Source organism: Gavialis gangeticus, unplaced genomic scaffold (assembly GCF_001723915.1).
Source record: "Gavialis gangeticus isolate Ggan-Ray unplaced genomic scaffold, GavGan_comp1, whole genome shotgun sequence".
Taxonomy (NCBI): Eukaryota; Metazoa; Chordata; order Crocodylia; family Gavialidae; genus Gavialis; species Gavialis gangeticus.
The window spans coordinates 70,559,261-70,580,358 of NW_017729031.1; the positions used below are offsets into that span (position 1 = coordinate 70,559,261).

Below are 21,098 nucleotides of genomic sequence, written 5' to 3' on the forward strand. Positions count from 1 at the left end.
CTCCTTTTTGGCAAGGAGACATTCCTGGATGTTTTTAGTGAGCTATGGAGGCTTATATGCTCTCCTGCCCCCTTTGACCCTCCTGGGGTTTACCTTCCTCTGGGCTTGGAGGATCATCTCCTTAAGGAGCGACCACTCCCCTTGGACACCCGGCTCCCCTCCCCTCTGAGTCTTCAGCGCTTCTCCAGCTATCCTCCTTAGCTCGTTGAAGTTTGCCCTCCTAAAATCTAGGGCCACCACCTGACTGCTTGCCTTTGCCACCTTGTGCTGAATGGTGAATTCTAGCAGGCAGTGGTCACTGTCGCCCAGGGGGTCAAGCACCCGCAGCCCCCTCACCAGGTCGTCGCCCATGGCCAACACCAAGTCCAAGAAGGCATCCCCCCTAGTGGGGCTGTGCACCTCCTGGGTTAGATGAAGGTCCTGGACTCTCTCCAGGAACCTACGTGAGCGCTCGGACCTGGCTGACTGCTCTTCCCAGCAGATGTCTGGGAAGTTCATGTCCCCCATGACTACCACATCCTTAGCTTTTGCTACCTCGGTGAGCTGACCCAAGAATTCCTGGTCAAGCTCTTCTCTTTGGGTAGGGGGTCTATAGTGGACTCCCACCAATAGGTCCCTTTCCCCTCTTCTGCCTTGAACCCTAACCCAAAGCACTTCAGAATTTTTTTCCTTACAATGACTTTTAGTGATCCATTTATTAAGTAACCAATAGTGACTAGTTTCTTAAATAGACTCCCATTAGAGATCAAGAATTGGTCTTCAATATTTATTTCCTTATATTCCTTCATGCTGTGTTTTTCAAGTGTTTATGTATACCCTAGGGGAGGCACTGCTAGACAAGCCTAAAGTCCACTTGAATAGTGTCAACTCAAAAAACAAATGCCTTGTCTATAAATTATTGTCCAAAGTATAGGCACACTACTCCAAATGCCTTACCAGCACAACTTAGTTCATAGATATACCCTCATAAAGGTTTTATTTCCTAGAGAGGTTAGATGGATTATGTTAGCTGCAGAGCAGCTAGCTGAAGAATCATAAAAGGGTAGAGCTGATGGTCAAAAATTCAGCCATATTGAACATCTTCTACCTAACTGAAAAGAGGAGACAGGCCACATATGTCCATGTGTACACACTGTGGCAGAGCACCTTTGGGTGCTTGCCACTTTAAGGACTTGTGTAGGCTGTGAGACGGCCTGCAAATGACTGCAGAGCCAAACAGGTGGTCACATGACAGTCAGGAGGCCACCTGATTGGAGCACTGCTGAGCAGCCTCTGTATAAGAGCATGCCGTGATGGTTCCAGGCAGCAGTTGTTGCAGGGACATTGCTGAAGAAACATTGCCCTGCTGGAGAGCTGCTGCTCCCAGGAACATCCTGGAGGTCACTGTAGGAGGGAAGGAGGAGGTTCCTAGGGACCTAGTGGGGTTCCGAGCCCTGAAGAAAAGGCTCTGGGCCTAAGAAAGAGCTATGCCAGCCTAGGAAAGGGGCAGAGAGAGTGTTGGCCTACTGAGGTGCTAGGCATGCCCCTGATTGGAACTCGTGGTGAGGCCAGAGGTTCAGATGAGCCCAGTGGAGTAAAGGGCTGCTGGTTATAAGATCTCTTGGACCCTAGGCAAGCCCAGCGTGAATTGATTGGCTTATGGTGGGGCCCAAGGGAGGACCCCTGCTGAGTAGGAAGGTTAGCTGCTGCCAGGCTGATCCTCTGAACCTTGACTGGTCAGTGCAAGGAGGCCAGGGCCAAAAGGCTGAAGGACAAGTAAGCCCACCATGAGGGGCAGGCCAGGACTGTGAAGAGCTGCTGGCATCCCGACTGGCCCAGAGATGGGGCCAGGGCCTTATAAACACTCAAGGTCCCCCTTCAGGGGGTATCCACTGCCAAGATAGGAGAAGAGGTCAGCCAGCAAGCAGGCTGGTATGAAGGAGGCTGAAATTCAGCCTCCTGATGGCAGGTATCCTGCAAGGGGCTTATGAGTGTGATGGAGCCAGCGGCTGAGAAACAGGTTATAAGGTGGGGGCTGTATCAGAGTGCCCAGGAGCGAGCAGCTCAGGAGGAACATCAGGAAGCCCAGTGACAGGAAGAAAGACCAGGGCAGGTAAGCCTGTAGTTGGTCTTGGGGAATGATCTAAAATTACACCCAACTGTGGTTGGGTGGTGTGGTGGGGTAGTCCCCAGAAAATGCCACACCGGTGCCTCCCTAGTGAAAGGCAAGTATGGGGTGTCAGGAATCCTCAGCCCCCAATGCCTTGTGGGTGGCCATGTGGAAGGGAAAGGCTAGGGGAGCACAGCCTAAGAGAAAAGCGCCAAGTTTGGGCAACAACACAGGACCCAGGAGGGCCCAAGACCTAAAAGAGTGAGGCCTAGTGGGAGACCTGGAGGACAATGAGGTCTAGGTACATTGACAGGCACCTGAAGCCCAACAAGGGGGCTGAGTGTGGGGGACTAGAAGCCTAAGAAGAGGCAAGGAGCCCAGAGTATATGTGGGAATAGAGACCCCAGTGAGGGGGCACGTGGCCCAGGCACATCTAAAGACATCTGAGGCCAAGTTGAGCCAGAGTATTTCCAAGGATGTCTGAGGCCAGGTTTGGGCCAGAAGCTGAGTACAGCCCAACAATGGGGCCAGGAGAGTTGGAAGTGATTTTTGGATGCCACTTGCAAGGCATGGGACATGATAATGGAGAGGTCGGACCTGTGTATTATGCCCAGGGCATTAAATGGGCAGCCTCCTGCATTTTGGCCATATGATTCTGATACATCAAAGCATGGTGGGCGACTCAGGGCAGACTACCTAGACAGGTGAGCAGGCTGTTATTGTGACTGGCCCTAGGGATGGTTCCCTGTCACTCGCACACTCTCCCAAAAGTTTGCACTAATGTTTTCACTTCTTAGATAGTGAGATACAATGACAGCCATTGTACCTCAGTGGTTGAACAGGTTAAACATTTGTTCATCTGACTGTTTTCAGCATGAATTCAAAATAACAACTTGGCTCCACTTTAAGCTGTCTTGTCATTCTTTTGTTTCATTACTCACTTTCATTATTCCATTGTTTTGAAACTGAGTATATTTTGCCTTTCTTTCAGCAGTAAACCAACCTCCCTCAAACTTTTTCTGTTTGAAAGAGACAATTTATCAAATTTTGACAGCAGGTTTTCAGTAAAATGTATATGACATTATCTATTGTGTGGATTTGGTAGGTATTTTACTTTTCTCTGTAGTTATATTTAGTTTAAGATAAGAGACCTTCTAATGTTCATGAATTTCAAAACCACAAGGAAATATGTTATTGTGTGAGAGCGAGGGGTTTTTAAACTAGGAATGTAAGAACAAAGGATGCTGTTGTCATGTCAGTAAAATATCCTACACTGCTCTCTACTGGAAGAGTGTAATTTAAAACTTCTGAAGTGCACCTAAAACTATAGCTCATCATTGACATGTGTTTCTGTATAATTTCATTACCTTTTTTAAATGAGCAATATATTTTGGGGAAGGTATTTTTCAGTCCCTCAAATTTTGAAATATTTTTGGGAGAGAAGATTCTGAAAGGTGGAGCTTTAGTGTAAGACCAATTAAGATACATTCTGCTTCTTTTAAAGTGAAATGTGAGAAAAGGAAAGATTATTCATTATTGCAATGTCCAGAGTCTGTAGAGATTCCTGAAGCAGTTACGTGTTGCTAACATGAAAAAATACTGTTGCTTCATTAAGAATTATTTAATGTGCTAACAATGTAATATGAAGAACAGAACTGAAAAAATATTTTGCATGCTTAGAGTTTAAATGCTTTTTATTGGGTATCATTTAATAAAAGAAAATGCAAATAGAGTCCTGTTCATTTTAAAGGAAGCCAATACAGCAGGACTTACCTCAGACAAAGTGCAATAAAAAAGACTTGAATTAGCTTTAGTGGGTGTTAAATTAAGCCCTTAACTACACCTTGTGTAAAATAATCCAAAAGGAAGGGGTCTCAGTTCAGCCAAATTGAATAATTTTCTCTATGGGTCAGTGATCTACTTCAGAGCTATCCAGCTTTTAATAATCAGGGGCCTCATGCCACACAGGCTGAACACATGGGGGCTTCCATAATTTGGAGGTCATGCTGGTGGGAGCCATCAACCCATGTGTCACAATCCCCACTTCAGTGTGCTCACAGACAGCCACGCTCTGCATACACACTTACAATGCTGCACCACACACATTGACAACCATTGCACCTCAAGTACGTGCCCCCCCCACACACACAGACACACACACCCCACAGCTGAGTGGCCTTCACCGCAGCTCCCTTGCTTCACCATGCCACAGGCCCCCCAGTGCTTTTGCCTGTGCCACCCAACCCCTTATGAGCAGAAGCAGGAAGCAGAACCTAAGGGAGGGAGGGAAAGGGAACCCAGAGCCCCAGGCTGCAGCAGTAGCCAGAATGATAAAGGGAGCAATGGACAGGTAAAAAAAAAACTGTCTAACTGATGGCTCCTGTCTCATTGCAGGACATAGCCATCCCAACTCTATGGGCCAAATTCAATGCTCTCACTGAAATCAATAACAAAATGTCTACCAACTTGGCACTGAATCCAGCCTGCTGTGCTGAATTAATATGCATTAATGTACTTGCTTTATTACCTTGGATATCCCTGCACTAAAGGCAGATAAATTTGTTTCTTCATCATTCTTGTAACTTGTTGGGAAAGGGACTGCCTTTCTAGTATGTGATTGTTCAGTGTCTCATGCAGGGAGGCCCTGATTACTATTCAGGGTTTCCAGGTGCTTGCCACAAGGTAGATAACAATATCTGAATTATTCACTTATAAGCTACACAATCCAACATAGTTTTATACTAGTAAAATCATGACAGAATGAGGAAATTATAAAACAATGATGTATCAGGAAATAATGGTTCAGGGTAGCTTACAAAATAGTAGATAATGAGCAAAAGTAAATAATTATATAAAATTAACAAATGTCAGTGAGAGTTGAAAGAATCCCAGCATCCTATAAACAGAAAAAAATTGAATTATGGACTCCAACTTAACCTTATAGAAGGTATTCCAGTTTAAATGAGGTAAAATAAGTTCCATGTTAAAAATGCAACTTTTGATTCTTTCAGGTAGAAAATAAGTATGTGGAAAAAATGCAAATCATAGTAATGATGTATAATATTTTGCATAAGAGATAATAGAAGTTAGAGCAGCGCAATTAATTTATGTTTGCACTGAGCATTTAATTAATTTTAAATTCTGAGTCTCTTAAAATATACAAATGCCAAATGTACTGTGTCAGCAAATGTTCAAGTTATGATTAGGCTTGGTTTAATAAAACTTAAATATTTCATAGAATCATAGAAACTTAGGGTTGGAAGGGACCTTGGGAGATCATTTAGTTCAACCCCATGCTCAGAGCAGGACCATCCCCAACTAGATCATTCCAGCCAGGGCTTCATGAAGCTGAGCATTAACAACTTCCAAGGATGGATGTTCCACCATCCCTCTAGGTAAGTTGTTCCAGTGCTTCACCACCCTTCTGATGAGAGAGTTTTTCCTAAAACTCTGCAGGGCCAGCAGACAGCGGCAGTGCTGTGGGGAGTTTGCAGGGCTCTGACCCACTCTGGACCCCAGTGCTGCCACATGAAGCCTGCTGCAGCTTTGCCAGCCCCACAGCTCTGCGCCCCGCACTGGGAAAGGGCTCATGCTCGCCTATATTATGACAGGGGCTGCTTCCCCCAACAAGGGCCCTGCCCCCTCCTGCTGCAGTGGTGGGGTGGGGGCATGGCCAGATGCCAGCTGGCAGGGCCCCTGGGTGGGGTCAGGGACAGGGCTTATTCCTCCATCCCCCCATTGTCAGCAGAGGGGACAGCAGGATCCTATTACTGGGAAGGCAGTACAGTGGCAACAGTGGGCAGACCTAGCTGCCAGTTAGGGTAGAGGGGAAACTAACTCTTCTCCCTTCCCTGCTCTGCCTCAGGGGCCATGGTGCCCTACTGCTGCAGCAGCGAGGAGTCCCAGTGGGATAGAGAAGGGGGATTTAAACCCCTCTCTGGCCACTTCAGCCCAAACTGGCCATGCCCCCCCAGCTTCCCTGCAGCTGAGGGCACACTCTAGTGCCCCCCCAGCTCCTGGCCTGAGCAACTGCAGGCATGTGCCTGCATTGCCTCAGTCCAGAGAGAATGATTGTCCTGTTACAAACCGGGTTAGCCTAGGCAGGTTAGACTAACCTGCAAAGCTGGAATCAATTCAGGCTCCAGCTTTTTGAATGTCTGTTCCTAGCCTTGGATCCTCACCACCTCCTCCTTTAGTTCCCTTGCCTGCTACCTGAGGGACTCCACGAGGAAGCACCACTCATATTGCAGGTATTCCCCCTCTTGACTGTCTCTGGAAGGAACCTGCAAGCCACAATCACCAAACCAGGACCTGGGTGGAAGACTCAACAGCAGGCGGTCCTACCTGGACAGGCACCTCACACATGTAAGCAGAAGAGGAGTGGTAGTGGCAGTGGCTCTGGCACTGTGACATGCTCCAGCCATCTCTTTGGGTCTTTTAAATTCACCACTAAAAATGATTCCAGGAGAAGGAGAGGTAAAAATATTCAGCTTGCAATCACCCCCTTGTTGGCTCTGGAGTTAGGATCCAGATACCTTGTTCAGGGCAGGGGGATGCACCCTTAGACTGACCATGACCTTTCCATTCGATAATAGGCAAATTTATTGATACATGGTGATAACAGACAAAAAGCAATACAAACAATCAAGAAATTCTATATATCTTCCAAATCTGAGTCAAAGTACATCTGGATGCAGGCTCCAGTCTGAGCCTTTCTTAAGTGTCAGATGTCAGCATGGCATGTCAGCATTCTGGAGGTGGGATGCCAAGGCCCACAGCCCCCTTCCAGTGGGGTGTAGGAGATAGGCTGCTGGTATGCCCTCGGTCCATGGTGGCCTTGGGGACCCCTTGCAGGAAGGAGAAACAGGAGGATTAGGGAGGGATGGAAAGGAAGAGGAGGAGGGACGAGGAGGGACCCTTTTTTATTCTCAAGTCTCTGCTTTCGTATTCTCCTTCCCTTTGATGACTCCTGATGACTCTTCATCCGTGCCTGTCTCTGGTTGGTTGTCTCTCTGTGGTCAAACATGCACATAGCCTTCCAGGCCTTCTAATTTGGTCTTTTTCCCCAAAACCAGGACTTAGTCCCCTCCCCCGCAGCTGCTCTGGCACCTTGTAGCTGGTGTCACTTATCTCGTGTACATACTTCCTTGGTTCCCATGCTGTTTTCTAGACTGCGTTCTTGTTGTGTTAGACAACCTATCTGCTTTGAAGGCTGTGATCTTGTGTTATGGCATACCCCCCTCAATTCTCAGGCTATATCCATCTGTTGGCTTTGTTGTGCTAGACAGCCTGTCTGCTTCCAAGGCTTTATGGAACTCTGTGCGTCAGACCCAAGCTCTTTAGAAATCAGTTAACCCCCCCCGCCCATCTTGAACCCTTATAATTCATACACACACACACACACACACACACACACACCCACACACACACACACACACACACACACCCACACACACACACACACACACACACACCCACACACACACACACACACACACACACCCACACACACACACACACACACACACACCCACACACACACACACACACACACACACCCACACACACACACACACACACACACACACACACTTCTATAAAGCAATTCCCCAAAAACAGACCTTTAAATACCATTTTCAAGCCAACACCCCTCTCCCCGGCTCTTTGTGACTTTCTGAACCCAAGGTCAAATTTTTTATATATATAGTGGGACTCTGAGCTCTGGCTGAACATGGTGCATCCCCACGCTTAGTACTTCCTCAGTTGATGGGGCTTCCAGCCACGAGGGAAAACTTGCTACACATGCAAATTAAAGCTTGACAGCAACCAGGTATAAAATTAGCACGTGTTTTCAAGGTGTAACTTTTAGAAATGCACCAATTCAATTGTCAGCTATTGATATAAAAAAAATTGGCTGTATCAGAAATCGGCCTGATGGCACCGATAATTTGGCCAATAAATGCCTGTGTGCAGCTGCAGCACAGCACTCAGGCAGCAAGGAACAGAGCCCGGCAGTGTGGAAAATTGCCACCGGCTGGTAGGTCTGTTGTGGTAGAAGGGAGTTGGGAGGAAAGGGGTGTGGCAGGGACAGCTCAACCCCCCAGTGGGGGCAGGGGCAGATGTCCAGCTGGGGTGGGGCATGGGATGGAGCTGCGGTTTGTCGGAGTGGCTCTCACTTCTGCTTCCACCCTGGGAGAGCACGGGGGTGGGCATGTGTCCCCAGATCTGTGCGGGCAGACTGCAGCTGCAGGCTAGAGCCAAAGCTGCACCAGACTCTTCTCACCAGGGGCTGGGCTCAGAGCAGGGACTACAGACAGGGCTGCAGCCACCGTTCCCAGAACCGCCTCTGCCATGCATCCAGCACAGCCCTGGCTCTTCCCGCTGTGCGGGCGGAGGCAGGAGTTGAACTGGGAAGAGCCAGGGCTGTGCTGGGCATGTGGTGGCACTGGGAGTAGCACTACAGTGAAATGTGGGGTGGTTGCAGCCCCCTCCATAGCCCCTATCTTGAGCCCTGCCCCCAGGAAGAAGACCCAGCACAGCCCCAGCTCCAGCCTGCAGCTGCAGCCCACCCACCCAGCACCGTGCAGATCTGGGGGCACAGCTCCCTCTCCCATGCCCTCCCGGGGTTCACGCAGTGACAGGAGCCACTCCCCCACACCCTCTCCGCAGGGGTGGATGTTGATCTATTCCCCCATGTCCCTTCTTTCCCCTTCCACCACAACAGACCTGCCAGCTGTATGCAGCTTTATCGGAAATTGGATTGATATCAGTGGATATGCCTCCTTAAAAATTGGATATCAGTATCAGCCCCAAAAATCTCTATTGGTGCACTTCTACTAATTTTATAACTGGTTAGAGTTTTTATGGCAATTATAGCTACTCTGCATGTGTAGCTGATCTCAAGGTAACTGCACAATTAACCAGTTAATTGTGTGATACCTGTAACATCTAAAGTGGGGGTCTTACACACACTGATTTGACTGTAGTGAATACTGGTAGTTGTATTGAAATCAGTCACCTAACAAAACTCACTGAGTTGCCAGAATAAAAGCTAAGAAGGAATTGGGGAAGAAAGATGAGGGTAAGAGTGATAAAAAATATGCGATGGTCTGCATAAGCAAAATGCACAGCTAAATAGTATGTTATTTTTTAAACTGTGAAAGAATGCTTAACTGTCAGAATCTTAATTTTGAGTTTTTGCTGTTTTGGGCTGAAAATTAATGTCCACGGAAAAATTTTAAGCAATCATCATTTTGGTGTTTTAACCAGCTGTCATTCTGATAAAAATGCACAAATACATCCACTAAAATCTGTCCCTTGTAAATGTATCATTCACTTGTATCTTATTTGATAACCAGATTAAATGCTTCATATACAAAGACCATGGATGAAAAGTGACAAACATAAACAATAATCAGGAGATATTTACAGTCTGTTAACAATTCACAGTACAAAATCTTTCTAACTTCCTCGTGTTAAAAAAATAATCCCTGTCTCCCAAGTGAGGTATTATGCTGGCATGGAAGGTTGACAGCAGGCATACGTGTATCACGGCTGTTTTGTCCCGCATCCTGTTATACTCAAGATGACGCATTATATTTCACATGACAGAAGCAGATTTATAATGAAGCCATATTATTTAAGATCCATCTTCAGAGAAGAAAAGCTTTTACAGGTGTCCCAGTGACCACATATAGAGCACATTGCTCTGAGTAAAGCAGTTATGCTGTAGCAAACTATTTAATGAAATTATTTTCAAGAACTTGAGGAAACTAGGAGAATATTGAAAACTACTGTAACTTGGGAAGTTGTGAATTGCTTTTGAAGTTGCTTTAAATTTACAGTTCATACACATCTCATCAAGTCAGTTGGTGCACCTGAGTGAAAATCCAATACCGAACAGAGGAATGTGATTTTTTTTGGTTCCAGTTTAGAGAGTATGTGTGCATCTACTACTTCGATTTACTAATATTAAGTTTTTAAGCTATTCCTATACTTGCATGTCCATATTATCCCAGTAGGATTTTATGCTTTTGTTTTGTTAGCATTATTTGATCATACACAAAACCTTCAAAATATGGTGAGTCAACTATATTTGTGTACGGAAATCAGGAAAATAGGTAAATTAAACACAAAAATAAATCTGAGCATTTTAACCACAACTTGGTTGTTCAAAATGTTAGAAGCCAATCAATAAGCAGGCATAATATGTAAGAAAGATACCTGGGGTGTACAAATCTATGCATTTGAAAAACTGAGCCTTCCTGCCCATTGCTGTGTGCATATTTGTTTTTGTTGAAACAGTTTTATGCAGCTCAATAATCTCATCATTGTATATAGCTAAACCATTATGCTAATTCATTTACTTTATCTACTGTAAATCAGAAACTATTCTGAAGTAGGCGCAGTAGAATTACAAACCACTGAAAGAACAAAATTAGCCCTTTAAATATCCTTCGCCAAGTTTATGAAAGTATGGTTAACTTAATCCAAAAGCAGTCACATGCTGAACTTTTCCCTTGGGAACACCTTACTTCACTGGTGCTAATAAAATTCTTGAACGGTTTTATTCTTTTCCAAAAGTCATGCCATTACGAAGATGTCAATGCCCAGAGGGAAGAGCGTACAGTTATATTTATAGAGCAGAGGTACTTGGGTAGAAATCCTTACATTTGTCTGAGATCAGACTAAGTAAAATTGTTTTCAACGACTGTTTCAAATAATTTTGGTATTTTAGTCTAATTAAGCATTTCTTTTGCTTATATTTCCTTTGATTAGTGACTATATAGCATTCATTATTCAACAACTACATCAAATATTGACTGATTATATTTACAAAATGTTATTTACAAATTTAATCAGTAAATTCTGACTTTCAGCCTTTTTTCTCACAAATTACAACATTTTCAGTTTCTTGGCAGTACAGAAGTGGAGCAGCCCAAAGGTACAGAGGTTGTGAGAGATGCGGTAAGAAAACTGAAGGTAAGGAATTAATCTTTTATGTAAATATTAAGAAAGTGTGTGTGTAATGTTTTCACAAATAAGACTTATTTATAGCTAAATAAAGATATTTGAATATATTTTCAGCATCCCAGAAGCTATTACTTCTATTAACCTTCTTTTATCAGCATGTAAAGACTTCTCTATTATATATGTATCATTTGATTCTTGATTCTTTTGCACAAAAATTTAGGAGGTTGTCCCATGGGGAAATATTGTCATGAGGTGGGTGTTGAAGTGGCAAAACCACCTCTCCTGGCTACCACCTGGCCTCCATTGTGTGCCCCCTTTGGTCTTTCAGGATTCCACATTGTTATCTTGCCTGCCATGCTTTGTTGTTATAAATTGACAGGGAGGCAGCCTCTAGAGGGCAAAGAGGGTCTTGGGTGGTGGGCCCTTGTCTCGGTTGAGGCCTTCCTGGCCCTGTTCCACTTTATTCTGGCTGAGCCCCTCAGCCTAGGTCCACTTTCTTGGGACCACAAGCTCCCAGACCCAAACTCTAGCCATAACCCTGCACCTCTGGGCTCCCTGCTTAGGCCCTCATGGCCAGTAGGCTCATTGGCCCATGGTCTCACTCTCAAAAGTCCTGGGCTTGCATCCCCAGTCTTTGCTATGCCTCACCCCTTGTGGGGCTTGGGGTATCTTGGTCCTTGGTCTCATCCTCATGAGTGCCTAGGATCTGGGATGTCCTTAGGAACCCTTCTCAGTGGCCACCTCAGCCCATAAAGCCACAATCTGGTCCTCCAGTATAAATGAAAACCTCCAAGAGTTAATCTTGCCCTGCAGAAGCTCTTGTCCAAAGAGCCCGAGGTATTTATCTGCTCCTGGTTCAGGATGCAGGGTTTCCCCCACCTCTGCTGCAGCTCTGAATGCTTTCTCTGGGTTCCCTAGCCTGGCTTCTGCCTGGAGCTCTGTCCCCTGCACCTCCTACAGCCAGACTGCTCCTCTGGCTTGGGGTCTGTGCTTATATGTCTTTTCCTGGGTCACCTGACTCTCCACATCTGCCCCAGGCCTGTCAGTCACTACTTGCACCTAGGCTGAGTAGCCATTTTGTTTTGGGGCTCTCTGCCTGCATTAGCATGTCCCCAAGATTGGGGAGGGCCAGTTAGCTCTGGACTATCCCCCTCCCCCCCACCACCATTACAAATATTAATAGTTGTAGATTAAAATACTACTTTCACTAGTTCACTTTGATCTGTGAACATGAAATGACTAATCCTGAACTTCTCCATGAAGAATTATATCTTCATAGTCTTCTGAAGCAGTGAGCTTGTCTCAACCCTTTGTCACGTAGAGAAAGAGGTTCATACAGATACAGGAGGTTCAGATTTGGAAACAGCTACAGGTCTATGGCTAACGTGTTTAGTACTAAGTCAACATTCAAGCTGGTGATGATGGAGGTTTGCAATGCTATTATGAAAGCTGTTTATATACAAGTTATGGGTATCAGGAATAAGAGATGTCTTTTGGAGAATAGTGTTTTGTACTTCTGTTCATTTGATATTAATGTTAACCACAGGGGCTATTTCTGCTTTGTGTTGGACCACAGAAGAAGGTTCATACACAGGAATATAGATAGCATTGTCAACATTCACAATATCACAGTTCTCAGAAAATCAGGCATTTACATGCTTGAACACATTTGGATTTGGTCCTTTCTCAATGATAATTTCATAAAATGGATGTAATTTTTAGGGTTGTTGATTGTAGCTGTGTTGGTCTAAGGACATAGGCAGACAAGGTTCTTTGGGTAAATGTGATATCTTTTATTTAAATTTACATTTGAATTTTATTTCAATAACAATTAAATAAAAGATATCACATTTACCCAAAGAACCTTGTCTGCCTATGCCCTTAGATCAACATAGCTACAACCAACAACCCTAAAAATTTCATCCATTTTATGAAACAATCATCAGGAATTTATTTATTATTTAAATAAATGATCATTTGGAAGGCTGGAGGCAAGATGGCACTGCCTCAAAAATCATTTAGATACTGACATAGCAGATGCTGCATATGTTATTGTAGCTGTGCCCTATGCAGAGTCTTTAAAGCTAGAGGTGATATTTTTCTGTGGAGTAGAACTTGGATACTGTTGGATTTAACAGTCTCTTCTCATAGCCAGAAATCACTCCAAAACCTGCTCACGTGGTGGGATAAGGAAGATTAGAAAAAATTAGGAAGTCGCGTGTGCTCAAACTCATGTCACATATGACACCGTAATGAGTAGCCACCTGCTTAATCATATTTTTTTCAGGTTAGCAACAGATAACAGACACTAATCCTCTGTAATCCATTGTTTTAATCTCTTGGGCATAGTGGCTACCATGTTTGGGAAATTCTGTCTCTGATGAATTGCATTGTGGTGGGTGGATGTAGCATCAATTTATCTGCCAAATTATATATTGATTTGATTGTGCTTCTCTGTGCTAGCTATTTTGGTCTAATGGAGTATCAGTTGACTGCAGTGTGCATACTGCTTTGTCTGTTATTGAACTTTGCTAAAATATTTTTGCAGGCTGCAGCTTTTCTTTTCTTTTACAATTCTGACAGAATCACAGTTTCAATAGACAACTTTATTAAGCTCAAAACCATAAATAATATGAAAAGTACATAGTCAAACCAGCCCACCCAAACAATAGATATTTCTTAAAGCACTGCAACAATATGAAAACTGAACCAATGAAAATATATAGAATAAACAAAACCAAAATACTAATTAAACCAGACAGAAGAGCAAACTGCTACATAAACTCTTAGATGACATCCATCCTAAATTGAAGATGATCTCACTCTGGCATAATCTTCCCCAGCTTTGCACTCATTGACTGTCTACCAGGCAAGCCCTACATCTTCCCCCTTTAAACCAAAACATCCTTTAAAATAATTAAAATGGCAGAGATCCCTTGTAGAGCTGTGACTCTTGCTTCATGGCATTCCCTCCTGTGGCATTCACTGCTCAAAAAGTGCTCAGAGAAGTCCCACAGGTCATCCGCAAGAGGAGTATTCTGTTGGGCGGGTGGGCAGTCTTTAAAAGTTCCCTCTGGTCCAGATGCCTTTACAGCAATTGCATCCTGGGTAGGATACATACACTGCCTTAAATAAATACATACGTATGTACATACATACATACATACACTGCCTTAAATTCACAGAAAGATGCACCCCAAAAAAACTGTATAAGTTATGTTGGAATAATACTCTAAAAGACAAAGCTAGATGTTTGTACAGATTTTTCTGGGTTCTAATTTTTTTCCTCCTTAAGCTGCTAAGTGATCCCTGATATGCCTGGTTTATTGTTGAGTCTCAGATATGCTGGATTATAAAATATTGTCCTTTTAAAATGTGTTGCTGAGAAATCAGGTAGAAAAAAATGTTTTTTTACAGTCCCTGGAATGTATTAGCTAAGGGCTGGTACTTGCATTCCTGTCCTAGGCATGGTCTGGTGCTAAAGCTTAAAGCTAAATATTTATGCATGATTTGAGCGAATGATATTACTTGCTATCCAAGACCAGGTGGTGCATGTGAAAGCAGTTAACCAATATGCATGTCATTTTCCAAATTTTCCAGATCACTGCCACAGAGTTACATAAAGATCTTCAAATGTTTTGGAGTATGTTTTCATATAATCCTGTAGCTACTCAGCATGAGCAACTGTCATTTAAGATTGCCGCCAAAACAACTTTTGGGTAGACTTGAAATGTCTCAGAACTTCCAGATAAAACTGCAGGGATAAATGAAAAGGGTCCTATATATAAACAGTTGTCTGGAGATTAAAAACCTCCCTGTCAACTATCCTTTCAGCACACTATGTTCCGAATCACAATTCCATGAAGACAAAAAATAGATTCTGATTTTATTCATGAGTAGAAAAGAGTATTGGTTTTCATTTAAGCAGCAGTAACATAATTAAAATTCAGTGGAACTACAGTAAATCACAGCCTCAGGACCCTGTTATTTGGAGTAGAGTGATGCAGGTTTACAATGTTTTGCAGCACAGGAGTTGATACTGATTAAATAATTTCTAGACTGCGGTGGTGTATTTTTTGGCCACATGAGTTTGTTTTTAATCAAAATGAACCTGAGGGCCCTTTGACACATGTAGGTAAAGGCTCAATGGGATCTAATGCACGATCCACACAATTGCATGACAAGGAGGCACGATTTTGTGGGATCATGCATTAGATCCCATGATGCCTTGCTGCCAGGACCCAGAGTCACCAGGTGATGGGTCTGAGAGTCTCCTCCGTTTCAGGACTCACAGCCACAGCTGGGCATGGTGTACCTCTGCGGCTGGGATCCTTGTCAACTGACCTGGCTCCCAGCCTCATGGGAGAGTCTGCTGCATGTGCAGATTAAAGTTCAAAAGCAACTAGCTATAACAGTTAGTACGCATTTTTCAAGGTCTAACTTTATAGCTGGTTGGACCTTTTTATCATATGACAACTGCTTTACACATGTAGCTGGTCTCAAGGAAATTGTGCAATTAACTAGTTCATTGTATGATACCTGTAATATGTAGAGAATTAGCACAAAATATTTTATCCTTTGAAGTGATAAACCCCTTCTAAGACTTGCTTAGGATTCTAATGACTGAAAGGGGGCCTTTATAATAAGTTCACTCCAGAAAAAAATAAGTGTGCTTGGACTGGTATAAACCTCAAGGTCAGTCACTGTAAAATATTACTGAGCTATCGTCACAGTAGCCTGTGTCAAAATTGAATGTTTCATAATTTATGATACTTCCTTTTATGATTCTTCCTTTGATTCCAGGAATCAGGAGGTACCAAATGACACAGCATGAAATGTTGTTTAACCAAACATTTAACCAAAAACAGCATTATACAAACTTGCATCATGCTGCTATATGAAATTTGATTTTTACCAGCAGGTGGCACTAACGTTCTACAGTAAAACAGTAATTTACTCTCAAAAACTTTTTCACAATGCCTTCTGCGGCTTGTTATTTCTTGTACTATTTTTACATGTTCTGCAATTTTCAACAATTTTACTGAGCCATTTACCATTTTGAGTGGAACATAGTTGGCTGACAATGCTAAGTGTCTGCATTTGGCTTAATAGAGATACCTAGCCAATCTTGTTTATCCAGCTAGTTTGTCCATTTAACTTGTATTGTCTTCCGATTTATTAGGACACTAGTATAGATGATGAAAACTAAAATTGTCCAAGGAATGTAGAAAGCTATGTAATGTTATCTAGTGTATGCTTATTAATACTGGTAAGATGGCTAGTATGAACACAGGCTCCTTACATTTTCAGAACTAGAACTTCCACAAAAAAAATCAAATAGTTTCTGAAAGAGAAAATCTTGCATACTTGAGATGGATCCAAGAAGTTTGCTTTTAGAACAGAATTCACCCAAAGTCTGGGTGTTCAGATGCAGTTTTCTGGTCCAGGGTGCTCAATAATAGATGTCTGCTTCAACTTCCACTTTTCTGCCTACTTTTTTTGGCATAAGGTAGGATCCCACATTAATGTGTCAGTCATTGCAAGGGTCACAGAAATGATATCAGCATTAAAAGAGAATCATATCTTTGAGCCAAGCTGTTCTAGTGCTGTTTTCAGGAGCTAACTTCTTCCAAGGTCAGGAGACTTAAGACATCTACACTCTTGACAAAAGATGGCCGAAGAAGGAATGGAGGTTCAAAATGACTGGACGTAATTATTCTCTTTTGCCCTGCCCGTAAGAAGAGGGACTTCAGAGTGGCCAGGCTCTTGCAGCAAGGAAGTCCCTTGGAGGAAACTCTGAAGATCTTGAGTACTTTGATCTCTGAGCTGTGGTCTTCTTCCTTCTTCAGCCTCCAAAGGGAGACCTGTATGAAGTAATCATGATGACCAGGAATCAGAGCTGCTCTCTGTCCCTCCTTCATCCACTTGGAAGTCTCACTTTTCTAGATCCCTTTCTCCCTTGAGAAGAGATTAGAGTAGAGAGCATCAGAGATGCCAGTCATTGGGAAGCACAGCTTCAGCAAGCTTTCTCCTTCACTCTCTCAGCCCACATTAACCAGAAGGAGCTGTCTACATCAGTCATTAATGGACCACACAGAAGATAGGTAGGCACCATTTTCACTTTGTGCTTCAAAAGCTGTAGTACTGTCCTATCTGGTAGATGTTCAGATAGGATAAAAGATATTCTTTTATCTGGTAGATGTTCAGAAGGCACCATTATCTGCTATTCAATAATCATAAGAAAAGAGTAGGACACAGATGCCTCTAGTAAAAATGGGTTTCCAGTCAAAACTGGAATGTACTGCATGGGACAAGTTAGTTACCATCTAAAAAGATCTGAAAACAAATGGGGAGCAGATGGGGACAGCAAAAGGGGTAAGTTCCTGTGCCCCACAGAAATATATTTGTCAGTCTAGGAATGATGAGTGGAGAACAGCCCTCATGCTATACCCCCAACAAGTCAAACGACCTGAAAGAAGCATTCATGATCTTCCCAACAAAATTTGCAAGGGTTAGAATGCATGTTTGGGATAAGATGGAATCATTTTGAATATATGCAAAACTTCCTTAAAAGAGGCAACACTGAGCATGCGGGTGGGGGGCAGGGAGAATCATGAGCCATGTGATGTTGCTTGGGGGAGATTATTTGCATATGCCCACCATGTACCAGCAGCAGCAGCATTAAAAAAAAACCTACTGGAATGATATTTCTTATTATATTTACCAATAAATGCAATATGTAAGAAAGCAATCTAAGAAATACATATACATAATGTGATACAGAAATTATGTAGGCATGCTATATAGAACCCAATGGTTAATGAAATAGCCAATCTTTTCCCCAGAGCAGGGTAACCAGAACCACTGTTTGGTTCTTCTGTATATACTATATTATAACTTTGTAATCTAAGATAATGAATATGTTTAACAAATGTCTTATCCTAAAATTTGCAAGATGCTTTAATTAAGTAAAATTGCAAGTGAGGTAGGAACTGCCTCTCTGACACAAGAAATATAAGACTAGAAAGGCTTTTGCATCTTTATTATCATCATTTGTATTGCAGTATTGCATAGACATCCTTATAAGGAACCAAGGTCTCAAGTCTGTTAGGTGCTCCACGTAGATATAATGAAACAATGGTCTGTAGGGTTTACTGTTCACACAACAATAGAAGAGAAGGTTTTGTGCAGCAGCTTTAATTCTTTCAAGGTTTAATTGTGGAACAGGGACGCTCCCATTGAAATCTTCCAGTTAGGCAGGCTAGAAAAAGAAGAATGTCTAGCAAAATACAGCTCAGACTGAGCTTAAATCCAAGAAATCTAACAGTCTTTACAAGGTATTCCATTTGTCAGTCTAGCCTAGGGAACTACTACATGGGATTCAGCCTCAGGAATCATTGGATGGCAGCCCTGCTGGCATTTGAAACTAAGTGATGTCTCTTTTAAGGCAGTTTTGCACATATACAAAACTATTCCATCTTAACACACACATACAGACACACCCTCTGATCCCTTCACTTTGATTCTGTTGTGTTCTAACAACTATCCAATTATTTTCTAGTCTGTTTTTCCTAGAAATTCTTAATACTTCCTAGAAACAAATTGATGCTTACTTATTTCAGGAACCCTGCTTATCTTTGTTATATAGCCCATCTGTACTAACTGTAAATGTTAAATAGGCCTCACAGAAAGTTTTGTAATCAACATAATTAAGCCTAATGTGTGAATGGGTTTTGTGTTTAACTCGGTTATGAGTGTCAGGAAAACATCTGTGATTATAACAGGAAATATAACTAGCATGTTAATCTGCATTGTAATCTGTTTGTTTGAATGTCAGTGCCTGGAAGATGATGATTGTTGACTTTGCTGCCATCTTATATTATCCCACATAGTTAAAAGTTTGGCAGCTACAACTACCATGGAAGACTTCCATTTGTGATTTTTTTTTGGTCGCAGCAAATAAATGCCAACAAAATTCTTCTGGAATATTAATGCTATTTTTGTGGCTCTTTTAAAGAAAAGGATCAGTTTTGAACAAAAAATAATTTAATAATATTCCAGCTTTCCCAAAGCAAACCTGAAGCCAGTCATTTGACATATGTATTGTGAATTGGTGACAAAAGGAGTACCACTCCTTTACAACAGCACTTATCTGCATATTGCTTGCTTGACCACCATCAAAAACTTTGCTTTTGAGGCCATTTCTGATCTCTCCCTGTATTTCTGAACTTGCTTCAAGTGGCTTTCACCTGTTCAGTCCTCATGTGGAGGTTCTCAGGTGGATGGCAGAGATGCTACGGGTGGCCCACAGTGACAGGTAGAGGAATAGCCAGAGGTCAGCTGACACCCCTGAATTTTAGCAGGAAACACTAGACTGAGATACCGTGCCCCCAAATAAAAGATAGCATTGCTATATTTGCGTGGCACTGCACCTGGGCTAATAAGCTCTGCTAAGAATATTCTGAGGACATCAATCCATCCTAACAAGCTCAGGCATCTCTGTGGCACATCTGACAAGAAGACCACGAGGAAAGCAGTTTCTGGGATTAAGCATAAATTTGGGGGAAGTTAACTGTAGAGGCAGCAAGTAGGGCTGTGAAGTTATGCAAATGAGGTGTAAAGATGGGAGTGAAATAGCCTGTGGAGTGGCAGGGGGACTGTCAAGCTATTTAGGGGGCTAGATTTGGACTCAGACTGGGACTATCCAGAGTCCAAATTAGGACAAAGGGTTAATTAGAGGCATAACAAAACAATTCTTGTTTTTTCAGTGCTTGGGGCAGGCACTGGGGAGGATTTTTTCCTGCTGGGGCTCTCCTCTCTCCATTTAAATGGCAGCTGCTGCTGTCACCACTGTAACAGTACAAGTTTGTGCTGCTGCTGCTGATGCACAGGCAGCAGTGTGAGCTCTCTGTGACACCCCCGGTGGCCACACAAATCCTGCCCCACTCCAGCTCCTCAGGATACTCTCTCTCTTTCTTTCTCGTCTGCCATGCCTTAACAGCATTATTTCAATGTTAAAGGAAAGCTGCCCCAGGGTCCCAGAGTGAGCCCTAGCCTGTTTTGAGCCAGTGGGTCCTTCCTGTACCCAGTTAGAAGCAGTCCTGCCCCTCAAGAAGTAAGTTGAAGGCCTCTCAGCCCTATCCATGCCTTGTGACACCAGTTGCTTTATGGGCTGTTTGTGACCTCCTTCCATCCCTATAGCCTATGCCTCACAGATGTTACTCCATCATTCACATACCAAGCTGTGTAGGCTTCAGCCCTCTTGGCTTTGGCTTGCTGTTTGCCCCTGCTGTGACCTAGAGCCTAGGCCTAATTGCTCTCTCCTAGCTCTTCAGTCCCAGTCTTTCCCATGATCTCTCTTGGAGAGCCCCCTTGGCCCTGTCTCACTCAGTGTCTAGCCCAGTCCTCCTGCAGTCCCTGATTCGGGCAATACTGCTTGACTCCATGAGGCCTGCTCCCCTGGAGTCCTTGACTCTTTCTGGGCTATATGCTGGGCCAGACACTCCTGTGGTCTCCTTACCATGCCTGCTAGCCACATCTGGTTCTCTAGGTTCAAGCTGGAAACTTTATAACAACTTTATGGCTGGTTGCTATCCAGCTTTAATTGACATATGTAGTAGGGCCTGCTCCTTTGGCTGGGACCCCTGTCAGCTGACTGGCCTCCCAGTCACAGGGCTACACAAGGGACAGCTGCAGACTCTGAGTCTTGGCAGACACAGGGTACTCCCATGATCTCCCAGTCCCTGGGGTGTCAGGGGCACCCTGCAGCTGAGACACCACAGCAGCTGAGGTCTCCCAGCTGTAAGGGTGCACAGAGCTCCCCTGAAGCTGAGAAATTGCAGCAGCTGCAAGTCTCCCAGCCAGAAGGGCAGGGGTACATGGGGAAACCCCACAGCTGGGAGCCCCATCAATTGAGGGGGCTTCTAGCTATGGGAGCTTGCTTCCTGCCAATGCAGGGAGAGCCCAGGATTGGACCAGCAATAAGGCATGATGAGATCTAATGCCCAATTCCTCAATCGTGTCTCCTGCCATGCAT

At 43.6% G+C, this 21,098-nt stretch overlaps 1 protein-coding gene across 4 annotated transcripts in view; it reads left to right on the forward strand.

The window, feature by feature from the left end:
• The window catches only part of GULP1 (GULP, engulfment adaptor PTB domain containing 1), a 169,828-nt gene that overhangs the window by 81,994 nt on the left and 66,736 nt on the right, over positions 1 to 21,098 (forward strand). For 3 of the 4 annotated variants that reach the window (XR_002098643.1, XM_019523070.1, XM_019523072.1), the window contains exon 5: positions 11,000 to 11,071. Coding sequence is in view for 3 of the 4 variants with exons in the window: in XM_019523070.1 (XP_019378615.1) it covers positions 11,000 to 11,071 (72 nt within the window). In the remaining variant the exon portion in view is untranslated. Of the gene's footprint in view, positions 1 to 10,659; positions 10,738 to 10,999; positions 11,072 to 21,098 lie in introns of those variants that run through there. The other variant, XM_019523071.1, reaches the window with a different exon arrangement.